Source organism: Canis lupus, chromosome 1, assembly GCF_048164855.1.
Source record: "Canis lupus baileyi chromosome 1, mCanLup2.hap1, whole genome shotgun sequence".
Classification (NCBI taxonomy): Eukaryota; Metazoa; Chordata; class Mammalia; order Carnivora; family Canidae; genus Canis; species Canis lupus.
In genome coordinates this window covers 119,675,975-119,693,481 of record NC_132838.1, presented here as the reverse complement: position 1 = coordinate 119,693,481, position 17,507 = coordinate 119,675,975, and the positions used below count along the sequence as shown (strand labels likewise).

Below are 17,507 nucleotides of genomic sequence, written 5' to 3'. Positions count from 1 at the left end.
CGCCCCGGATCCTCTCTGTCCCTGGGACTCTGGCTCAGCACGTCACCTACGTGGAGCCCCGCGGTATCTGTCCTCGGTGCCCGAGACGCGTCACTCGGCTCAGCACACGCGTGCTCCCGCGGTGCAGCAAGGCCGGCCCTCGGGGTTTACCCGGAAAGAATGGACACATCCCCACAAAAATGTCCTGCGGATGTTCCGAGCAGCGCCGGGCTCAGGCTCTCCGCGGGCGTGGGGAGGGCGCGGGGAGGGCGCGGGGAGGGCGCGGGGAGGACGCGGGGAGGACGCGGGGAGGACGCGGGGAGGACGCGGGGAGGACTTGGGGTCTAGCTTCTCGTTTGGATGCGGGACACCGAGGTCCGTACTGCTGGTGCGGAGCCCGCGGAGAACCCACGGGGAGGCGCGCCCGGGTGGCTCGGTGGCCAAGTGTCGCCTTGGGCTCATCCTGAGACCCCTGAGTCCTGGGACCGAGTCCCAACATTGGGGTCCCCGCAGGGAGCCTGCTTCTCCCTCCACCTGGGTCTCTGCCTCTCTCTCTGTCTCTCATGAATACATAAATAAAATTTTTGGAAAAAAAAAAAGGACAGGTTGCCCAGAGCGACCCCGACTTTGGATCTGGGAACACCTAGGCGTGTGTGTCCCCCTGGAGGGAGGGAACCCCACCCACCGAGCCCAGCCGCTTGAGGAATCTGGGAGGTGACGGTCCCGGGTCACCCCAGTGCTGAGGGTGCCAGACGCTTGGCAAGGCCTGGCTGCTGCGAGGGGCTCCCTCCGTCTGCGCCCCGCTCATGGCTCTCAGTCTGGGGCGTCCACGCCTCGCCCGACCCCCGGTTTCTGCAGGCTACACCAGGGCCTCCGTCCCGGCGCCGCGGGCCCCTCCACGCGACACGTCCTCGCTGGACTCCGAAGGCCCTTCTGCACGGAGGCATTTCCTGTGGTTCCTCAGGCCTCCCCGCGCCGGGCCCCGCACCCCGAGGGTGACCTCAGGAGGCCCTGCTCGGTGGGTGCCAAGACCAGGGCCGGGCGCGGCCGCCACACGCCAGGGTCCCCGGGCTCCACGGAAGCCCCCGAGGCCACACGGGCTCTGGTGCCACCCAGGCCTTGATGGGGACAAGCTTTTTGTGAAGGACGACAGAGCCAGTTCCAGAAGGAGCTGGGGGGGCGGCTGCATCTGGGCGGGGGGATCCTGGGCTCTGTCCCCCTACGCCCAGGTCCCGGGGCCCTTGTGCCGCGCCCGCAGCCGCTCCCCTCCTGCCCATGGGGGGCGCTCGCCTCTGGGCACCTCGGGGTACAGGACGCAGCAGGCCGAGTGGGCGCAGCCCCACGTGTCCGTGTCCCCAAGCCTCTGGAAGCTTCCCTCCTCCCCAGGCCTCCCCCCACCCCTCCCTCCTGGGATCGCGGCCGAGGGGAGGGGTTGGCCCCGAGTCCACCCGGCACCTTAGGGTCCCCAGAGACACAGGCCACCCCAAGGCCCCCTGCCCCGAGGCCTCCGGCCTGAGCACCACCCGCCGCTCCCAGGCTGACCAGTGCACCTCCCGAGTTCGCCTTCATCTCAGCCTTAGGTCCTGTTTACTTTCCCGAAACTTTACTAGAATTCTTTTGTTTTAAGATTTTATTTATTTATTCATGAGAGACACACACAGAGAGAGAGAGAGAGAGGCAGAGACACAGGCAGAGGGAGAAGCAGGCTCCATGCAGAGTCTGATGCGGAACTCGAACCCAGGACCCCGGGGTCACGACCTGGGCCTCCTCGGCACCCCTCTGTTATGTTTTAAAAACAGTAAATCTGTGGCACCTGGGTGGCCTGGTTGGCCGAGTGTCTGCCTTCGGCTCAGGGCGTGACCCCGGGGTCCTGGGATCAAGTCTCTCATTGGGCTCCCTGCATGGAGCCTGCTTCTCCCTCTGCCTGTGTCTCTGCCTCTCTCTGTGTCTCATGAATAAATTTTTTAAAAATTGTTAAAAAAACAAAACAAACAAAAAAAAGCCCATGCACGATTAGTGGGGGGAGCAACAGCAGTTCCCGTGCCTCTGAGTCAGCGGGAGCGGTTTCCAACTGCGAATGTCTCTGGGGCCCCAGCGCCCGCCTACGTTCGCCCCCAGGGGACGCGGTGCCCGGCACCAACGCCACCCAACCGGATCCAAACCGTATTGTGCTGAGACTCGCTGTGCTGGTTCAGCCGCACGGGAAGGGCTCCTGTCCGTGTGGGGGCCTCATTCGGTGTCCTGCCTCCCTCCGTCCCTCCGTCCTTGCCTCCCTGCATCCCTTGGTCCTTCCATCCCTGCATCTCTCTATCCCTGCATCCCTCCCGTCTCTCCATCCCCGCCCCCTCCATCCCTCCATCCCACTGTCCCTCCATCCCTCTAACCCGCTGTCCCTCTGTGCCCAGTGTCACAGCAGGTGTCTCCTCGTGGAGGCCGCTGCCTCGGTTCTGGTGGCTGAAGTGCGTCCCCTGTGCTCCGGCCTCCTGGCGCGTGTTCACACACCCCCCCCCCACCCCGCCCCGCGGCCTCCGTGGGCCGAGAGCCGCTCCCCACCCTCAGGTGAAGAGCTCACTAGCCGGCGGCCGTCCAGCGTGTTCTTCCTGTGGCTCGTGCTCCTGGGCGCGCCTCGAGACCCCCTTCCCGGGGAGCCTGGGGGGCTCAGTCAAGGCCTGACTCTTGGTGTCAGCTCAGGTCACGATCTCAGGGTGGGGAGATCGAGCCCCATGTCGGGCTCCACGCTCAGCGAGGAGTCTGCTGGAGACTCTCCCTCTCCCTCTGCCCCCTTCCCGCTCGCTCTCTCTCAAACAAATAAAATATTAAAAAAAAAAAAAAAAAAAAAAGAGAAATCCTCCCTGACCCAGGGTCATCAACTACCTAGAAGCTTAGTTGTGCCTTTCACACTTAGTTCCATACACAACTGTCCAAGAGAAGTATACTGTGAGTCACATACGTGGTTTACAGGTTTCCAGGGGTCACAGTTTTTCTTCTTTTTTTAAAGTAGAAACGAAAACCAAAGTAGGTGAAATAATCAATTTTCAGAATAGATTTTATTTTACCTAATACACACAAAACGTTCTCTCAACATATAACCAGGTATAAAAGTCACTGCTGAGGGAGATCCCTGGGTGGCTCAGCAGTTTAGCGCCTGCCTTTGGCCCAGGGCGCGATCCTGGAGACCCGGGATCGAATCCCACGTCGGGCTCCCGGTGCATGGAGCCTGCTTCTCCCTCTGCCTGTGTCTCTGCCTCTCTCTCTCTCTCTCTGTGACTATCATAAATAAATAAAAATTAAAAAAAAAAATCACTGGTGAGGCGTCTTCCGTTCTTTTTGTCATGAGCCTTCGGAATCTGGTGCATGTTTTATGTTTATAGCGCATCTCAATTTGGGGGGTTAGATTTTCATCAGAAATCCTTGATCTATACCTAGGTTAACCTTTTAAAATTCATTCAGTGGAGGGGCCACCTGGGGGGCTCAGTCGCTTAAGCGTCTGCCTTCGGCTCAGGTCTTGATCTCAGGGTCCTGGGTTGGGGCCCACGTTGGGCTCCCTGCTCGGCGGGGAGCCTGCATCTCCCCCTCCCTCTGCCTGCCGCTCCCCCTGCTTGTGCTGTTGGATAGATAACATCTTTTTAAAAATTTTTACAAATGTATTCCGTTGAAAAGCTACATGCTTGGGATCCCTGGGTGGCGCAGCAGTTTGGTGCCTGCCTTTGGCCCAGGGCACGATCCTGGAGACCCAGGTGCATGGAGCCTGCTTCTCCCTCTGCCTGTATCTCTGCCTCTCTCTCTCTCTCTCTGTGTGACTATCATAAATAAAAAAAAGAAAATAAAAAAAAAAAGAAAAGCTACATGCTGATGCCCAGGTGTCCCAGCGCACACCGAAGTTTTCCTGAGACTGACCCTGCTGGCTCTGGAAACCCAGGCCCTGGGGTCCTCGCCTGCTCTCTTCTCTCTTGGCTCTAAAACAGATTTCTTGTCTCAGACCCGGAGGCTAGAAGTCCCAAATCCGGGGGTGGGCATGGGCCTCGCTCCCTCTGAACCCCGAGGAGGGGGCTCCTGCAGGGCCTCTTCCTAGCTTCTGGGGTCGCCAGCACCCCCTGCTGTCTTTGGCCCACAGCAACACCTGCCCGACCCGACCGCTGTCGCCTGGCGTCCTCCCTGCGTGTCTGGTTTCAGGGGCACCAGCCACCTGCATGGGGGAGGCCGGGGGACCGACCCCGCTCCAGTCGGACCTAAGTGCATCTGCAACAAGCCTCTTTTCCAAATCATCCCCTTCTGAGGTCCCGGGGGTCACCTGTGAGGTGGCTGAGACCGCACAGCCCAGCACGGGCCACCCCTGGGGACCGGAGCCGGAGGGGCGCAGAGCGGCCGTCGTGGGGACGTGGGAGGGGCGGAGACCGATCCGGGCTGTGGTGGGAAAGTACTATTATTATCTTTTGTTTTGGGGAGGCTAAGATCACGGCCCTGCTTCCGAGCAGTGGGGTTTTCGAGGGTCCACGCAGGCTTCCCCGTAGCTCCCACGGCAGCCACGAAGGTGGGGGGGCCTCGTTTCCCTCCGAGCACCTAGCATGGCCTGCGACCACGTCTGCCCTCGCCCCTGCTGTTCCCCACACGGCGCACAGATGTAAGCATTGCATGGATGCCTGCTGAATACACAGGCTGCGTTGAAAGAAATACACGTCGAGACGGAGAATGCTCCTGTTCCCCCACCGGGGACGCACCGGTCTCAGAGTGGCCGCTGGGGAGGGACAGCCTCTCCCATTCTCGGCGCTTGAGGGGCAGGTGCCCCTCCCCACCCTCGGGCCCTCTGGCGGCAGATCGACCGCAAACCGAGGGCCGCCCCTTGCCCCTGTCCCCCCAAAGTCACAGCCGCATCCACCGCGGCCTGGATTCCCCAGGCTACTGGCTAAGAGCACAGGCCGCAGGCTCACCTGTGCTCCTGGGACCCGCTTTATAACTGCTCGCCTGGCCAGGAACGTTCTGGAGCCATTGACTCAGCGGGACCAAGAAGGAAGGGCACCGCCTCCTGCTCTGGTTGGAACCTGCAGGGTGAAGCCCAAGGGGAGGGGAGCCCCCCGGCAATCCAGGCCCCAGGCCCACTCCGGCCTCTACTCCGGCCTCCACCCCACCGCCCTTGCCTCGGCCCACTGGTCCTCTCCTAGGAGGCGGGAAAGCGACAGGAGTGACCAGAGCGGCCCTCTACGAATGTGGCAACAGCAGGGTTCCTGCGACAAGCCACTGGGGCAAGGGGCGTCCCGCCTGCGTGGAGGCTGGAGAGCGGCTGGGTCCCTGCGGCCGACTGGTCACACAGTGTGACATCCCTGCGTGTCTCCCCACCTCTAGTAAAATGAAAATAAATTACAATAAAATGTAAAACAGCTGAGATCTTCCATCTCAGCTCCCAACCACCGATCAGAGGCCACGCGGGAACTTTCTGCCCAGCCAGGAGCCTATGCCGGCCTGTGCGCCCCGAGCCCAGGCAGGGGTGAGCTGGGAGGGCTCGGTCACAGGGTGTGGGGGGCCGGGATCCTGCTCCCTGCTGGGCAGCCAGCAGGTCGGGGCCAAGCCGCACCAGGGGTGGGCACCACCGGCAGGAGGCGCCAGGGGGTGGCCCTGTGGGGGGAGGGGGGACCAGCCCGCCCAAGGAGGGGCCCGGGAGCAGCAGGACCCTGGCCCCTGGCGGCCGGGCAGCGACCACACCTTAGCACTGGGTGGCCCCAGAAAAATCGCCTTTCTAGGAGGCTGAGGAGGGAAGGGACGGGGCAGGGGGCACCTTGTAGAGCTTACTAGGCCGTGAGGGCTGGCACCCATCTTTCCCCAAATGCTAAAACAGAGCCCAGAGCACCTGCCAGCACCGCCACTGCCCGCAGCGTGAGCGCCCGGTGCCCCAAGCCGTTCCCTTGGGCCCTTGCCCAGCGACAGGCCTGGGAGCTCGGGGCCAGGCCCGCCCAGGAGGTCACTGTCACCTGGAGCCACGGAAGCCAGAGGCCACGTACTGGCACAGCAGCTCGGCACCGTGCTCCCCAAATAAAGCAAAATGTGCAAACACACATCACATTTCTGAGAACTTTACTTCTCTGGTGCCCCCAGGAGGGGAGACGCTGCGGCGGGAGGCGGGGGTTTGCCCTCCCTGTGCACCTCTGGGTCCTGGGTAAAAGCAGGGCTCTGGGCGGGGGGTCCTGGTCACCGGTCCCCGCACGGGCTATGGCTTCACGTCACCGTGGTTGGGGCTGTGGCCCAGGGTGTCCCCCCGGTGCTGTCCCACACACCCGGCCTCTCCAGCGCGACCTGCAGCAGCTCGCGGATTCTCTGGTTTTCCTTGGAGGTAGACTGCCAAACCACCTCGAGCTCACCTTCCATTTCTCTGAGGGAGATACACGAAAAAAAGGGAAAAGTTTAAAATAGCACAAGGAGAAAAATATTTCTAGAGCCCTTAGGAATCCTAAAGTGGCAAGAACTCCAAGGGAAGAATGCTTGATGTCAGAGAACAGATCCCATGGTGCCTGGGTTCTGAGGCAAAGGCTGCTGGGGTTGAATGAAACGCTGAGGTCCTCTGGGAAGAGAATAAATACTGAGTTGTGCCTTTTCCTTTATTTTGGACCTTTGCTCTCTGTAGAATTAACACGTAGAAGAATAAAATACAGTGACTGCATGGACTAACCCATAGCACAAGGGCCCGGCTGTGGGTGTCCGCATCGCACAAATCTGCAAGCCTCCCTGTGTCCCCGCTACCTGTCCCCGCTGGGACCTGGCCGACCCTCAGGCACCTCTCACAACACCCAGCCACAGAGCCAATGAGGGTCCTGGCCATAAGGAGTTAGTCTGGGGGTGAGGAGGGGACTGCGTGGCGTGGGGCTCGTCGCTGAGGACACAGAGAAGACCGGCCTAGTCAGACTGCATGCCGGGGTGAGCACCCAGAGGGACCAAGGTACACACGTAAAGGAAGGGGCTCTGTGACAGGTACCATGGGGAGTGCTGGGGAAACAAGGCCGAAAAGATATTCATGTCCTCGTGGGGCCATGGGCTCCTGGGGGAACAGACCAGGGCCCCAGCTACCACCTCACAGGACAGAGGACCCAATGGGAGATGAGGGGGACCAGTCCCAGCCCGGCGGGAACAGTGGGCCACATGTAGGAGGGCAGGTGGCGAGGCCAGCTCCTTTGCTGACACGGCCTGGTGGTTATGGAAGGTGCTACCAAGTGCACTGAGTGCTGCTGTTTGTGGAGGAGGACAATGGGATTCAGGGAGGCCAGCGACATGCCCACTTGTCCAGCATCACTCCTCTTGTGAACTGTTGCTTTCTCCGAGACCCTCTAATGTTCACTGAACGTTGGGCGCTATTTAATTAAACTGTGTTTAAAAAAGAACCCCACATTTCTCTTTTCTGGACTACATGCTTGATAAATCACAGCAATCATGATCAATGTTTGGCCAAACTCAAAACAAGAATAGGAAATCTCTAAAGGCAGAAGAGAATAAAGACTAAGCTGAAAGCACACATGCAGGCAATGTGTGTTGGTATTGCTTATTGCTTTGAGGACAAAAGCCCGTGCCAGAAAGCCCCCAGGGCTCACACGTATCCACCTTTCTCCCCTTCTTCCTAGAAACACTCTGAACTACGTGTTCCACAACTGGGCAGGTAAGTAGAGGTACACAAAGGGCCCTCAATGTTCCAGTGATGTTAAAACAGCCTATTTTCAAAATTAATAATGAAATTAAAAGTGGCTCCAGGTTGGGAATATGCTTTAGCACCAAAGAGAAGCAAATGCAAACTTTCTATAGAGGAAAAACCACCTTAATTGACAACCTTAGGATTCCACAGATTAAATGCAACCATATACATGTTCATAGTTAAAAAGCTACTGTACATAGAAACAAGCCACACAGAGCAAGAGCCAAAACAAAAACAAATTTAAACTCCCCCAAATTTCAGATATTCAAAAAATAACTACAAATGAAATGTTAAAAGAAATAAAAGATGTTTTTAAAATAAGCAAAGACCAGGAATTTATTTTAAAAACAAATAGGCAGCTTTTCAAGAGAACCAAATAGAACTGAAAATGAAGTACACTGTTGTTGAAATAACAGCCCCCTCCAAAAAAAACAAAAACAAGAACAAAACAAAACAAAAAAACCCGATGGCTGGGTTAAACACTACACTGAACACAGCTGAAGAGAGAATTAGTAAACAGGAATATTGAGCGAAAGAATTACCCAGAATGCGGATCTTAAAAACAAGGGGGAGAAAATTTAAGACAAGGCACGTAGAGGATTCAGTAAGAAGGTCCAACATACATTTAATCTGAGCTCCAGAAGGACATTTAGAAAGAATAAGGAGAAATGATTTAAGAAATAATGGCTTATTTTAAGAAAAGAGAGTTTTCTGGACTAATGAAAGACACAAAACCACAGATAGAATAATTTACACCAACCAGACAAGCAAAAAGAAGCCTCCAGATAAACACATACCTAAGAAATTACAGAATACAAGTGACAGAAGAGAACTTAAAAAAAAAATTATTTATATATGAGAGAGAGAGAGCAGACAAGCAGGGGAAGGGGCAGAAAGAGAGGGAGATAATCCCAAGCAGACTCCCAGCTGAGTGCAGAGCCTTACAGGGGCTCAATCTCACAACCCTGAGATCACAACCTGAGCTGAAACTAAGAGTTGGATGCTTAACCAATTGAGCCCCCCAGCCGCCTCAGGTCAATTATTTTTAAAAATGACAAAAGGCTCATCAGGGACTTGTCAAAACAGACTTCTCAAACAGAGAACACAGAATATGCTGAGAAAAAAAGACTGTCAAGGTAAAATTCTGTAGTTAGCAAAAATGATCCTACAAGGATGAAGGAGAAATGTGGACATTTTCAGATAAACAGAAACTAAGAAAGCTTACTCCCAACAGACTCTTACTAAAGAAACTTCTAAATGATGGGTTTTAGGAGGAAGGAAGCTAACCTGAGAAATAAAGTCTGAGACGTAAGAGAGAACATGTTAAGAGATAAACTAAGGAAATGAGAAAATTTTAAGAGTTTATTTGAGCAAAACTCAACTAATATTGGGCAGCACCCTGCCTCGCAGAGAGAAAGAGCTCTGAGGAGCTGTACAAAATAAAAGACTTTTATAGGCAGATGGGAGCAGGAACAAGGAAGTTGTACTAGGCAAAAATGGGGGTGATTATTGCAAAGTTACTCTCCTTCAGGGGATGGCAGGGTCAACCAGGCTCAGGACCTAACTAGTGCCAACTGGCAATTACTGATTGACTAGTTAAAGATTCCCTCCTGGTAGAGCCAAAATTGTAATTAAGCCCAGCCTTGCTTTGGTGATGTGAGGCCCATTTTGGGTCTGTTGTCTTGTTTTAATAATAATCAGTAAGTAATCGGTACCTACAGGTACATCAAAATAAAGAACTGTATAGAAACCAGTAACATATAATTTGGGGGGGGGGGCTAACAATAATGATATAAAATAGATCTTTGTTTTTCACTTTTATCTACCTAATGACACTAGGCACCAACATCATATACCTTGAGGGGGGTAAGAATTAGATAAGAGCATTAGATCTTGTGTTGGGGGAAAGAAATGTAGAGATGTTAAATTTATTTATTTTTGTTTTGTTTTGAGCCCAACATAGGGCTTGAACTTACAAGCCTGAGACCAAGACCTGAGTTGAAAGATCAAGAGTTGGTCACCAAAACCAAATGAGCCACCCAGGACCCCCTAAATTTAGATTTTTTTTTTTAAAGATTTTATTTATTCATGTGTGTGTGTGTGTGAGAGAGAGAGAGAGAAGGAGCAGGCTCCATGGAGGGAGCCTGATGCGGGACTTGATCCCGGGACTCCAGGATCATGCCCAGGGCCAAAGATAGGCGCTAAACCACTGAGCCACCCAGTGATCCCCCTAAATTTAGATTTTTAATGCTAAACATCCATGGTAAAATTTCAATGGTAACCACTGAAAGTACAGAAATGGAATGCAGAGGGGTGCCTGGGTGGCTCAGTAGGTTAAGCGTCTGTCTTCAGCTCAGGTCATGATCTCAGGGGATTTAGCCCTGCGTGTGCTCTGTCAAATAAACGAAATCTTAAAAAAGGGGGGGGGATCCCTGGGTGGCTCAGCGGTTCAGCTCCTGCCTTTGCCCAGGGCATGGTCCTGGGGTCCCAGGATCGAGTCCCGCGTCAGGCTCCCAGCATGGAGCCTGCTTCTCCCTCTGCATGTGTCTGCCTCTCTTTCTCTCTCTCTCTCTTTCTATCATGAATAAAAAAAAAAAAAATCTAAAAAAAAAAAGAAAAAAGAAAGAAAGAATACATAACTCTCAAACCATTTAAGGACAGATGTGGAATGAGGGAGAAAGTGAAAAACAAAGTGCCATTTTATTAATGCGACTCCAAACCTCCTGTCTGGCAAGAAATTTGGTATTGGCCCAACTTTTCACAAAGCAGCCGTTTATGGTGGTAAGAACTTCTGTGACTACAAAAAACACGACAGTAAGACTTCATTCAGCCTTACGCTTAAGAAGCATCTGGCTGATGGAAAACAAACAGGTATCTGCATTCCGGCTGACGTCCAATACACGGATCCTCCTAGAACTTGGAGATAATCCCAATACTGTATTATGATTCTTCTGCATGTATCAGTTTATATCCCAATCTCTCAAAGACAGCACGGCCATTGTGAAAGGGCAGACTCAAGTATGAAACCAAAACAACATGAGGGACCAACCAAGTTCACCTGCAAGGACCAGGTGACGTTCTCCGGACCAGGCGACATTCTCTGGTGAAGTTTTTAACATGCTGGCAACGCTTCCTCTAGCATGTGTTTAAAGGATGCAGTGTAACTAACTGATTCAGTACCTTACAGATACAGAAAACATAATGCACCCATATTCTTATGATTATGATCTTACAAAAAAGGAATCATTAGATTTTTAAATCCCCAGAAATGGGGGGGAAAAAAAAAGAAGAAGAAGAAAAGAAAAAGAAAGAACAGAAATGAGACATTTAATCAAAAACCTCCCAAGAAAATTGAATAAAGCAAAAGTATCAGAGAATAGAAAAGAGGGAAAGACAATGAGAGGCCCGGACTGATTTAAGAAGTCCAATATTCAAACAATTAGTTCTCTCTTTTTTTTTTTTTTAATTTTGTTTACTTGGGAGAGAGTGAGCAAGAGAGAGAGAGAGAGAGAGAGAGAGCACAGGAGCAGGGGCAGAGGGAGAGGTAGAGACAGACTCCCTGCCGAGCAGGGAGCCTGACATAGGGCTCAATCCTGGGACCCCAGGACCATGACCTGAGCCACTGGCAGATGCTTAACCGACTGAGCCACCCAGGCGCCCCCACAATGAGGAGTTCCAAAAGGGGGATTAAAGAAAATGAGGAGCACAGTGTGGTGACTGCAGGTAACCACACTGTGCTGTACACCGGAAAGTTGCTAAGAGGGTGGATTTTCAATGTCCCCACCATAACCACCGCCACTGCCACCAGCACCACAACGAGATGGCAGTTAGGGGAGGTGAGGGAGGTGCTAACTAACCTGACGGCAGTGGTCATTTCACAAGATGTACCTGTATCAAATCACCACATTATACACCTCAACCTTACACAATCCTGTACGTCAACGGCTGGGGGTAAGAATTTATTTTTTATTTTTTATTTTTTTTAAGATTTATTTATTTATTTCTGATAGACATAGTGAGAGAGAGAGAGAGAGGCAGAGACACAGAGGAGGGAGAAGCAGGCTCCATGCAGAGAGCCTGACATGGGACTTGATCCCGGGACTCCAGGATCGCGTCCTGGGCCAAAGGCAGGCGCCAAACCGCTGAGCCACCCAGGGATCCCCTGGGGGGAAGAATTTAAAAAGAAAATGAGCAAATAAAAATCAAGACCAATATTACATTCAGATTAAATTTGAATGTAAAAAATAAACAAAACAGGGACGCCTGGGTGGCTCAGCGGTTGAGCGTCTGTCTGGCTCAGGGCATGATCCCGGGGTCCTAGGATCGAGTCCCGCATCAGGCTCCCCTCAGGGAGCCTGCTTTTCCCTCTGCCTGTGTTTCTCTCTCTCTGTCTCTCATGAATAAATAAATAAAATCTTTAAAAAAATTTTTTTAAATAGACAAAACAGGTCCAGAGGGTTTTACTAGAAAGTTCTAGCAAATATTCAAAACTAAGCCTGCTCTATGGAGCTGGGGTGGCCATACCTCTTCTGCTGGAGGGCCTGGTCTAGGATATCCTGCTTGTCTTGCAGCATCCGATGGAGGTGCCTCATCTCTTGCTGGTACTGGGCTGTCTTGCTGGCAAAGTCTTCCTGCTGCTCTGTCAGGCGGTGACTGATGTCACCCACTTTCAGTGCCGCCTGTTTCTTGTACCCCTGGGGGGAGGAGGAGGCACCGAGTGAGCGAGGGCGTGCTGCCTGTGGCCCCAGGGATGGCTTCCCAGGCGCATACCCTCCCCATCTGGGCTATCAGAGCCCCTAGAGAGGATGAAAACACCCGTGAATAAATCTGATCTGGGAGGGCAAGTCTGCATCATAAAAGTCAGAGAAAAATAAAACAAGGAATGTCAAGTATCATATAAAAGCAAATTTCTAATGTGCATCATGCCATTTTTTACATGCTACAAATAAAAACAGACCAAGCTGGCAAGGTTTGTTACACTTATTGGTAAGGAGATGACAGAGATAAAAGCCGGGTTCATAGATTTTCCTTTTACATTTTTATTGTATAGTATTTAAGGTTATGACTTCCCTCTGAGCATTTCTAAAACTGTTGTCACATAGATGCTAATTTATTTATTTATTTATTATTTATTTATTTATTTTTAGTTCACGCAGATTCAATTCCGTGTAGAAGCTGACAGTTTATACATCCTCTCTGACCCAGGTGTTGGTCTACCTCATGGTTTTCACATTTCCAGGTAAAAGAATATTTTTTTGCTTTCTGATTTTGTGTTTCTGGTTCTCATCTTTTTGATCAACAAATGTGCCTTAAAAAACAACAACAAATGTGCCTTATTTCTACTCTCGGGGTTTTTTTTTTTCGTAGCCAATCAACAATCAATTGATCAATTGTTCTGTGTAAATATACATACACACCCCTAAATAAACCTTATAGATTACGTTGTTAGATCTTCTGTATCCTTAGTTCCTTTTGTTTAATCTCTTGATCTGTCTTGGACCAAGAGATTAAAGCTATTAACCATGTTTCCATTTCTCTTTGCATGTCCTATAGTCTGTACTTTATATATCTGCTATGTTTATTTAGTGCAGAGATATCTGTAGCTACTATATACTATTAATTGCAGTCTTTTATATTAGAAGAGCTCCTTTTTTTTGGTCTCATTTAGTGCTTTTCTCCCAAACTCCATCTCGGCACGTATAAAGATTGCAACTTCCTTTCTTTTTGTTTGCATAAATCTAGATGATCTTTACTCATCCTTTTACTCTTCAGCTTTCTGATGTACTTTGTTTCAGACTGGCTCTTGGCTCTATCATGGAATACTGTTTGCTTCACTATCCAATCCAAAAAAACGTTTTTCTTTTAGTGGGTGAATTAAGCTCATTCCCATTGATTTATCAATTTTGTTATTTCATTAACCTACATACATTTTTAAAGACTTTAATGTAGTCCATCTTCTCTGTTCTTTTCACTGTTGTAATTCTACTGTTTAGGAATGGATCTCTGGGTTCTTGTGGTGACTTTTATTCTCATGCCTCTAGATTACATCTCCTTAGTCCTCTCATTTATCAAAGGTAACATAATGTTGGCTCACAACGATCTTTTCTTCCCCTACTTAAATGTGCTTAAGCTTCTCCTTGCTTTTTCAGCTTGAAATGATATCCTCTGAACTCTCCGTTATGACAATATGAAGCAATCAGCTAGTTTGCTCTACTTTCTACTTTCCTACCGCCTTCACCTATCAGTTTTTCCTTGGTTGTATTAATTCCACGTTGTCCAAAAACATTTACGTTTTATTCCATCGGCCTTATCCCAGCTTCGCTGAAGTCTTAGTTCCCAGTTAAATATATCCTTTGCTCGATACCAGTACTTTTCTGAAATTTGCCCAATTGTTTCTTGACAGGCTGAACTCAAGCTGATTAATCTTTAGGTGAGATTCATGGGAAAAATGTGCCCGGAGCTCTTATTCGGTCAAAACTGTCTGAAGAGTAGCTTGGTTGGATGGAAACATCCTTGGCTCATACTCTGTTTTCTTGAATATTTATAGAAGGCATTGCTCTTGGCATTCAGCATTACTGTTGAGAACTATGATGCCGACATGGTTTTTTTTTCTTATGACTTGGCCTTTTGCCTGGGTGTCCAAGGTTTTCTTTATATATATATAATATATATATTTATTTTTTTTAAGATTTTATTTATTTATTTATCGGAGATAGAGAGAGGGGATGGGGAGCAGAGGGAGAGGGACAAGCAGACTCTGTGCTGAGCATGGAGCTTGATGTGGGGCTCGATCCTATGACCCCGATATCACAACCTGAGCTGAAACCAAGGGTTGGACGCTCAACTGACTGAGCCACTCAGGCGCCCCTGTCTTTGTTTTTAAGAGATTTTATTTTTAAGTAATCTCTACACCCAAGGCAGGGCAAGAAACACAACCCCGAGATCGAGAGTCACATGCTCCACCGTCTAAGCCAGCCAGGCGCCCCTTCTTTCTTTGTCTTAAAGTCCTTTCAGTATGTAGATTCAAGTCTTCATTTATTTCAAAAAGCTTTTTATGAATTATTGTTCAGAACTGTTTTGATTTCTTCTTTGGGGACTCTTAACAATAAGCACATTGAATGTCTTATCCCTCTCTATTGCATTCTTTTTACATCTTTACTTCCACCTTTCTGTCTTTAAATTGCTCATTTCTCTCTTTATGTCCTTGTTGCACATTTAAGGTATCTTTCTCCTTGTGTTCCCTGTAATTTCATCTGCATCTCTGAAGCAGTTGTTCCTTTCCTTCTATTTCTTCCCAGAGTTGTGTCAATTCCAGGTCACATCTGCCTTTGTCTGACCACCTATCTCTGCTTTGTAGGATTTCTTCCTCGATTTGATGGCTTTATTAAGTTTTATTTTATTTTTCAAGATTTTATTTAAATTCAAGTTAGTGTGCATATAGCGTAGTATTAGTTTCAGGGGTAGAATTTGGTGATTCATCAGTTGCATATACCACCAGTTATCATTCCATCATGTGTCCTCCTTAATGCCCATCCCCCAGGTACCCCATTCCCTCACGCACAGCCCCTCCAGTGACCCTCAGTTTTCCCTACATTTAAGAGTCTCTTGTGGTTCGCCTTCCTCTCTTTGTCTTATTTTATTTTTAAGTTTTAGCTTTCCAGCTACCTATCTCCTTACTTATCTACCTATCAGTTCACTTTTGTGTATAGTTTATAATTTTGATCTTTGTGGTAACATTATTTCTGATGCATTTTCTTCATGTGCAGGAAAATTGTACTTCTATTTTTCTTATTTTTCTCTGGAGGCCCATGAATCCCTCTGGGATGAGATGAGGTTCCCGGGAGGGTGCAGCATGATGGGCTGGGCTTCCAGGCTTTCCAAACCACCCCTCTAGTAGCCCCTTCTCAGGCCTCTGAATCCAGCTTGATTCGGAAGAGCTCCTCCCTGCAGCTCTGTTTTTCTCAGATCACAACACAGCCCTGATTTCAAAGGTGACGTCTTCGCTTTGGGGAGTCCTATTTTGCTGGGGTTTTCTAAGATGTTATCCTCAAATTTTCTCAGCCTTTTCTAGGTCTCTAACCTTTACTTCCTCAGAGATCCACCCTGTCTAACCTGGATCCAGCTCTCAGGTGTCCTGGTGGGGGGGGGGGGGGTACGCGCTGGGTGGATCCTTTGTAGGATCTTATCCAGATGAATGATAATGAGATACATTCCTAAGATAAGGCCAAACACCCTGAAGATCAGACCTCCTCTTTCCGAAACAATAGCCAACAGGAAACCCAGAGCAGGGAAGAAAAAAAAATGAAAAACAAAAACCTCCAAGCCCATGATTCCTCATTATCACTCAAAATACTTCTCTTTAGAGTCCCATCATTAATAGTATGGTGTATTCCTTCTAGCCTTTCTGAGAATTGAGATACTGTTTTGTATACAGCTTTTGATTTTGTTGAATTTAAATTGTAAAATATATTATTTAATTAATTCCCCAAATGATTATTGGTTATTGCATTTATTGAACATTATGTGCCAGGTGCTATTTTAGGTGCTTGGGATATACCAGTGAACAAAAACAGAAAAGAATCCCTGTCCCTGCGGAGCTTCTAGTCTGGCCTGGGGGTACAGACAAAAGCCAATGAAGTACATAGTCTGTTAGAAGGTGACACATAACATATAAAATACATATCAATTGACTGTTAATGTTATTTGTAAGGTTTGTGGTCAAGAGTAGGGGAGTCAAAAGTTACACATGGATTTTCAACTGCGTGGGGGGTTGGTTCAAGGACTGACTGTAATCATTAATCTCATTTTTGCTAAAATCTTTTCCTTATTTTTCATTTTGTTTTACAACCTACGAGTGCCCCAAACAATTTAATTTTACCTGTTTTAAACTTTATATAAACACAATCATATTACAGGCACTCATACGTGTTATGTTCCTTTCATTCAATATTATGCTTGTGAGATTCACCCACAATACTGTAAATATAATTATTCATTTTCATTGCTATTAGGTATTCCTTCTGGATGCATCACAATTTATCTGTTCTACTGCTGATGGATACAGGGTCGTTTTGTTTGGGACAATAATGCTGATTCGATCTTTTCTTTTCTTTTCTTTTCTTTCTTTTCTTTTCTTTTCTTTTCTTTCTTTTCCTTCCTTCCTTCCTTCCTTCCTTCCTTCCTTCCTTCCTTCCTCCTTTCCCTTTTTCTTTCTTTCTTCTTTCTTTCTTTCTTTCTTTCCTTCCTTCCTTCCTTCCTTCCTTCCTTCCTTCCTTCCTTCCTTCTTCTTTCTTTCTTTCTTTCTTTCTTTCTTTCTTTCTTTCTTTCTTTCTTTCTTTCTTTCTTTCTTTCTTTCTTTCTTTCTTTCTTTCTTTCTTTCCCTCCCTCCCTCCCTTCCTTCCTTCCTTCTTTCCTCTCTCTCTCTCTCTCTCTCTCTCTCTCTTTCTTTGATTTTATTTACTCATAAAAGACACAGAGAGAGAAAGGCAGAGGGAGAGGCAGGCTCCAGGCAGGGAGCCTGATGTGGGACTTGATCCCAAGACCAAGGATCACACCCTGAGCCAGGAGCAGGTGCTCAACCACTGAGCCACCCAGGCGTCCCCGATTCGACCATTTCTTTACATGATTTCTGGTGCACATCTGTGAGTTTTCTTGTCTGGAAAGGATAAGGGAGGGATGGCTGGGTTGTGAGCTGTGTGAATGTTCTACTCTACTAATGGTTTAAACTCCTTTCCAGCCGCAGCAGCTACACAGAAAAGTTCCCACTGCTTCATGTCACTGCCAAATGCTCTGTATTGTCAAACTTCTTAATTTTTCACCTTGAAGGTACAAAATGGGTAAAAAACACATTTGCACCATC

At 49.0% G+C, this 17,507-nt stretch overlaps 1 protein-coding gene across 8 annotated transcripts in view; it reads right to left on the bottom strand.

Moving 5' to 3' along the window:
* Window positions 1–6,028: 6,028 nt before the first annotated feature.
* Window positions 6,029–17,507, bottom strand: part of CEP89 (centrosomal protein 89) — a 73,363-nt gene continuing 61,884 nt past the window's right edge. For all 8 annotated transcript variants that reach the window (XM_072782424.1, XM_072782411.1, XM_072782417.1 and 5 more), the window contains 2 exons: window positions 12,173–12,342; window positions 6,029–6,340 (listed from right to left, as the gene is read on the bottom strand). In XM_072782424.1, coding sequence (XP_072638525.1) covers window positions 6,187–6,340; window positions 12,173–12,342 — 324 coding nt within the window. In that variant the 3' untranslated portion in view covers window positions 6,029–6,186. The remainder of the gene's footprint in view (window positions 6,341–12,172; window positions 12,343–17,507) is intronic.